The 6,953-nt window shown below is 42.2% G+C and overlaps 1 protein-coding gene across 1 annotated transcript in view; it reads right to left on the bottom strand.

Annotated features, from left to right (window-relative positions):
• Positions 1-6,953, bottom strand: part of ODAD2 (outer dynein arm docking complex subunit 2) — a 232,686-nt gene that overhangs the window by 224,761 nt on the left and 972 nt on the right. The window contains exon 2 of the mRNA XM_004386246.1: positions 1,268-1,425. Coding sequence (XP_004386303.1) covers positions 1,268-1,425 — 158 coding nt within the window. The remainder of the gene's footprint in view (positions 1-1,267; positions 1,426-6,953) is intronic.

Below are 6,953 nucleotides of genomic sequence, written 5' to 3' on the forward strand. Positions count from 1 at the left end.
CATTAGTGATTATCAAGGGCTGAGGGGAGGAGGAAATGGGGAGTCATTACTTACAGGTTTCTGTTCAGGGACGGAAAACAGAGCACGGACAGTGGTTGGATAGCGGATGGTAAACATCATAGTGGATGTAATTAACGTCATCGAACCGTATACTTAAAAATGGTTAAAATGGAAATAGTTTTGTTATATATATTTTACACAATTAAAAAAAAAAAGAGGCCGCTGTCCTAACATTGACATGTTTTAAAAAAGGGAAAAAGGACTGTCTTCCGACCTCATGGCAATGGTCAGCAGGAAAGAATGATCAGTGGCAGAACACACGGACTCACTGGTCACATGATTCCAAGGAAGCAAGACACAAGACACCACCTAGTAGAGGGTCACTAGGAGTCGGAATCAGCTCGACAGCAACGGGTCCGGGTTTTGGTTTATTAGGTATTTCTACTTACAGGATATATTCGGAGCACAATTATAGCAGGCAGTCAATCCCATTCTTCTGTGTGTGTTGGACAATTAGACAATAATGAGAATGTTATATATCTGTAATGAAGAGGAAAATATTTCCCACAGAACTTGACTGAATATAATAATTCACAGGAGGCTGTGAAGTCCATGATGGAATACAGCTGAGAGAAACGGAAAGTGAAATTCTTACAGGCTCTCTCTGCTAAAGGAAGAGGCTACTCTCAGGCTAAAACAAGCTGACTGTCCACCATCACAGCAGTATGCCAGGGGACGGTGGATTCAGATGTTTGCCCCAGAAACATGTCTTCTCTCCCGAGACGGATCTTAAAGGGGCTCTAGTCCTACGGGTCGGAATCAGCTCGACGGCAGAAACTCAGAATTAGTAACCGCGCTCCACAGGGTTTTCAATGGCTGATTTGTTGGAAGTAGATCACCAGGCCTTTCCTCTGAGGTGCCTCTGGGTGGACTTGAAACTCCAACCTTTCGATTAACAGCAGAACACTTTTTAACTGTTTACACCACCCACGTACTAGAATGTGGTTCTCTTTAAACAATATGCTAAAATTAACATAAAATTAGAAACCCAGAAGCCCACAAATAGTAAAGTATTAGGCCTTTCATTTTAAAGGCATTTGATATAACATGTTAGCCAGGAAAAATTAATGATATTTTTATTAAGTTATACATGTGACTTTTTAACTGTTAGATTATAGAACAATTTTTTTAAAGAAATCATAACAAATGATTCCCCCCAGGTTGTGCTTCTAAAAGTTTGAATCACAAACTCAAGTATAAATATCACCTTCAAGACACGCCTGTGCTTCCTTCAGCTTTTTATCTTTGGCAATATATAGCAAGCACGACAGTTGCCCGAAGCTCCTAACTTTAATTTGCGGTACGGAGAGAAACAGCAAAGGCTCTCCGTTTTTATCAACTTCTTCTGATTTGACTGTTTTTTCACTAGAAAGTAAAAAAAATAAAATAAAATAATAAGCTTAATATTACCTGAAGGTCAATAGAAGTTAAACTTTAGACATTTAGACAAATTATTCCTATATCTCACTATAAAACATGAAAATAAAAATACCTCTGGTGAGAAGCTTGCCTATTTCCCACTTTTATCCATACTCAGACTCTTAAATCTCCAAACTTATCACAACCACAGTGAACAATATATCAAGAAAGAACATTTTAAGCAATGTCATGAATGTCTACATGAACTCCAACAATCGCAGTTTTTGTTTTTGTTTTTCTAACAATGTCTTGGTTTCTGACATCTTGTTTTAAAAAATCACCAGTTCTACAGAACCGTTCGGGCTTCGGGGATGTCTAATGTTATTTTATTTATAAAATTTTTACACCACAGTAATTAGTGGTCAAGAATTTTCTGGGCTACTCTGTCTTTATGACCAAAAAAACCATGAAAAAAAAGGCTAGCTAGATCCTCTCTGTGGATTATTTTCCCACTCCAAACCCCTCAGGATAATCAGTTTACTAAATGAGCTTTTCCTGATCGGAAATTACTGAGTCTCTTAAATTTGCGTTTCTGTCCAATTTGACAAGTTTTTAGGGTGGCATTTAAAAAATATTAAGAAAACGTTTTATGGGCATGATATTCTTATAGATTTCTACCATTTGCATTGTTAATTAACCTGCCTAGTCTTTTTTATTACATACTGATATCCCTGATAAAACTGTCCACATCTCAAGACCTGATCTAACGTATTTTAAATCGCAATACAGATAATAGATGTGAGCTGTCGCCAGGTCATCAGAGAGAATAAATCTGAGAGGCCCAGATGACCGACTACTAGCACTACTGCCCCCCACCTGCCTGTCAGTGTGTCGTACTGTGGGGGCTTGTGTTGTTGGGATGCTAGAAGTGATGCCCCCAGTATTTCAAATACCAGCAGGGTCACCCATGATGGACAGGTTTCAGCGGGGCTTCCAGACTAAGACAGACTAGAAAGAATGGCCTGGTGATCAACTTCCAAAAATTAGCCACGCAGTGCCTGCGACAATGGAATAGCAAAACCGACAACTGTGAAGATGCCGCAGCACGAGGCAACGTTTCATTCTGTCGTACGTGGGGTCGCCGTGAGTCGGAGCCAAGGCAACAGCAGCTAACAGCAACCCACAACTTTACCAGACTATACACAAGGGGACAGGGACTGCACCAGGCAGAACAATGGGCCCCCAAATGTGTCCACATCCTAATCTCCAGATCCTGTGAACATCTGCATTAAATCAAGGACCTTGAGATGGGGAGATTATCCTGGATTATCTTGGTGGGCCCAGTGCAATCACGAGAGTCCTTTCATGGGTCCTTATAAGGCAGGAGGAACGGAGTCAGAGAAAGAGATGAAACAACCGAAGCAGAGGTCGGAGCGATGTGGCTGTGAGCCGAGGAATGCAGGCGGCCTCTAGAAACTGCACATGGTAGGGAAACTCAGACCCCCAGGGCCTCCGAGGGCACACAGCCCCATCGACACTTGATCTTAGGGCTCTGGACCTCCAGGACTGTAAGATAATAAACGCACGTTGTAATCCCCTAAATCTTCGGTAATCTGTTACAGCAGCAACAGGAAATAATGCGGAGACTTCATGCGTCTTGCCCGCTGCGCTGTCCCCAGTACCTGGAAGGTATCTCCAGACCTGCTAGTGACATGCACTGTGTACAAAGTGTGTATTTTGTCTAAAATAAAGCTTCTGGAAGAAAGTCCTTAGGACTGAGGCAGTATCTTATAGGCCTGTAGTAGGGCAGATCACGGGTGCACGTGGATGCTGGCAGGACTAAGTTACAGCTGGCTGAATGCCAAAACCGTCAACTTAACTCCAACTCCTGGTGAGACACGGAAGGGCTGGGAGCACAGGTGACGTTTCTCACTGCTCCTTCCAACTCAAGCCTGCAGCTTACCAGGGAACTAGGTCAGGGAGGCTGAGGGAAACGCTTCAGTTTCTGGGCCCACGGTTTACGTAACACCTGAAGAATGAGCTCTTGGAAAGAGATATACTGTATCCACCTCATGAAGATCAAGAAGAACGTGCTGCAAACTCAATCCGCTGAGGTGATCTAAAGACATTTAAACTGAAATGTGAGGAAGGGGCTAGGGACACTCAGCTTACACCATAAAGCAGAGAGCAGGAAAAGGTCTCACTGATTTAACCCTCAGGGTCCAGTTCCGCGCCCAGGACACAGTAACTACTCCATAAACGTATGTCTAAGTAATAACCCAGGACAAAAGGCAAGAGTCAAGAACGACTCAGCAATTCTCAGGGACAAAAATAAAGCTCAATAACAGAACTCACTGCCGCTGATATTACTACTGTGACCTAGAAATTTTACCAAAATATAAGAATTACTGTCTCATAAAACAATACCATTTCAAGGTTGGACCAAACCTTGTTGCTGTATGCCATCGAGTCAATGCGGGCTCATAGTGACCCCATATGACAGGGTAGAACTGCCCTACAGAGTTTCCTAGGCTGTAATCTTTACAAGAACAGATCACCAGGTCTTTTCTTCCACACAGCCGCGGGTGGGTTCCAACCGACAACCTTTAGGTTAGCAGCCGAGCTCTTAACCACTGCGTCACCAAGGCTCCTGAGCCAAATCTTAGGGACCATGTAATTCAGCCTTTCATTATGCTGATTGGAAAATTAAGGCCCAGAAACTGGTAAGAAGAGAAAGTGTGCATTATTGGGGAAAGAGAACTGTTATTCAGGTGTCTTGCCTCCCAATCCATACAGAACTCCTGCAAGGATATAATCTTGTCTCAACTCTATACATCCCTGAAACACACCGGAATGATGTTCACAATTAAAATACAGCAATATTAGAGCAGATACGATTTTTTAAAAATAAAAAACAACATAGTTCTGCCGGAGGAAGAAAAGAACAAGTAATAACATTTTCACAAAGTAATTCTGAATGCTTATCTAACTGATAAATCTCCCAGGCTACATTCTAGGGAATCAAAGCACCTCATCAGCTCTGTGTACCACCAGTGGGTGGTGTCATCTGTCCTTAGCTGAGAGTGGATCTGGGCTTCATTCTGAGGTGTCACAGGAAGGTTAGTAATCCTATCCTGTCCAATAACAAGAAAATAAATTAAAAATGGTAATAAGAAGAGACCTAAAATTTTCATGAAAGTAGAGCTATCTTCCTCCCAAAAAAAAAAAAAAAACAGTGGAGAGATGATGACAAATACTCCGGGGTGAACAGCTGCACGTTTGGGAATGATTCTAGAGGAAAAGAATGACTCGGGCAACACGTGAAAAGTGCTATGTCTGTCTGGGGAATTAATGACAATCAGGAAAGAGTAGAGAGAGCATTTTATCAGTCTTGCCAACTATTCTATCTCTGAACAATAACTGTACGTAGAAGGTGCCCAGTGAACGAAGTATTTCTAGACTCGCCAGTCAGACGCACTGCATACAAACGCTTACTTTCTCTAAAATAAGGCTTCCGGAAGACTGTCCTCCGGACAGAAGGAAGGGAGATGGTGGATGGAATGTAAAACCTTTCTGGTACGCAGCTAAAGGATCAGTTTCAATATCAGATGCCTATTAGCATCGTTCAGAAAGGGGCCGATCAGACTTTCATGAAACGCCACAAAGAGTGCGTTCGGAGATGCACAACATGGAAGTGTGAGGTGAGGTCAAAGTGTAAAGACTTTCCAAAAACACCTTCAGAGACGAGCAAAAGGACATAGCTTACCTACTTCAACTGACTTTCAGAAGAGATAAAACCGGCCTATTTTGGAATAAAATGGCTGAGAACATATATCCACAAGGAGAGGAACAGGCCTTTGTTTTAAATGTCAAAGGACACTCCTACTTGGTAAAAACACACTTAGACATCAAGCTGAAACCCTTCACGATGACTCTGTCATTCCAGACTCACATGGACCTAAAGGCCCGAAACCTGTATGGAAGGAGAACAGCTTCTTCTCTTTAAATAAATGCATGAACAGAGCACTAAGGGCCGGCAGCTCAGCAAGAAGACAGATGTGAGCTAAAGGGCAGTGAGGTGGTTGGGATTTTGTTTTCTAATAAATCCCTCTGGCCAATGAGGGCGTCTCCGGTTTATATCATGTTATGTTGCTAGATGTAGCGGGCCCTGCGTGGCTGTGGGAGGCTGAAAGTTCTCTGGTTTGGGGAGTGAAGAGTACAGTCAAGACCTAGGTGTGAAAGCATTTGGTATTTTCCACTATTGTCAAATCTCAGATGGATTCCTCATCAGCGCAATCAATACCTATCTGGTTTTCATCAAGGCCACACAGGTAGGGTTTCCTTCAAATGTTGTGAAGTTGCCGTTGAGTCAGTTCCGACTCGTGGTGACCCCACGTATCGCAGAAAAAGATGTTGCCCGGTCCTGCGCCACCTTCATGATTGTTGTTATGTCTGAGACCATCGCGGCCGCCACCATCAATCCATGTCACGGAGGGTTTTCCTTACCCTTGTTGTCCCTCCACTTTATCAAAGATGATGTTCTCCTCCTGGTATGTGTCCAAAGTAAGTGAGTCGAAGTCTTAGGCAATATTCTGCAACCCACAGAATTTTCACTGGCTAATTTTTGGAAGTAGATTGCCAGGCCTTTCTTCCCAGTGTGTCTTAGTCTGGAAGCTCCACTGAAATCTGTCCGCCTGGGTGATCCTGCTGGTATTTGGAATACCAGTGGCACAGCTTCCAGACTGTAGCGACATACAAGCCACCACACTACGACAGACAGACAGACGGGGGGTGATGTCTTCAGGTACAACTAGTGATTCTATCAGATCCCTTTCATCCTTTCCAACTTTAAAGATATCATCAATAAAGGTCGGAAACCAAAATAATGATAGAAAAATTGCAGACCAAGTTCCACGGTAAATTTGACAAAAGACAGACAAATAGACCAAAAAAAAAAAAAAAAATTTGAAATGGCGTATCTTTGGCTATGTGTATTTTCACAAAAAAAAAAAAAAAAGTGGGGGGAGGCAGTCATTTTAAAACACACGTGGTATCAAAATGTCAAAACTTCTTGCTTAGGGGGAACACTGTATGTAAAGACAGCGTGCAGAGATACAAGAACGGAAATACAGCAAAAACAGTGTAGACACGGACATAGAAAGAGAAGTAAAGTTATACCTTTCGGGAGTGTATTACAGCTTACCTAAATAGGGGAAAGGTGTGGTCATGTTTGTGTAAGTTGGAACACAAAACTAAGGCTGGTTAAAAAAATTTTATATATACACACACACACATACACACACACACACGTACAAATACACATACACACACACATACATACACACACATACATGTACAAATACACACACACATATACATACACACATACATACACACACATACATGTACAAATACACATATATACACACACGTACAAATACACATACACACATACATGTACAAATACACATACACACATATACATACACACACATACACACATACATGTACAAATACACATACACACACATACA

Source organism: Trichechus manatus, unplaced genomic scaffold, assembly GCF_000243295.1.
Source record: "Trichechus manatus latirostris isolate Lorelei unplaced genomic scaffold, TriManLat1.0 scaffold00160, whole genome shotgun sequence".
Classification (NCBI taxonomy): Eukaryota; Metazoa; Chordata; class Mammalia; order Sirenia; family Trichechidae; genus Trichechus; species Trichechus manatus.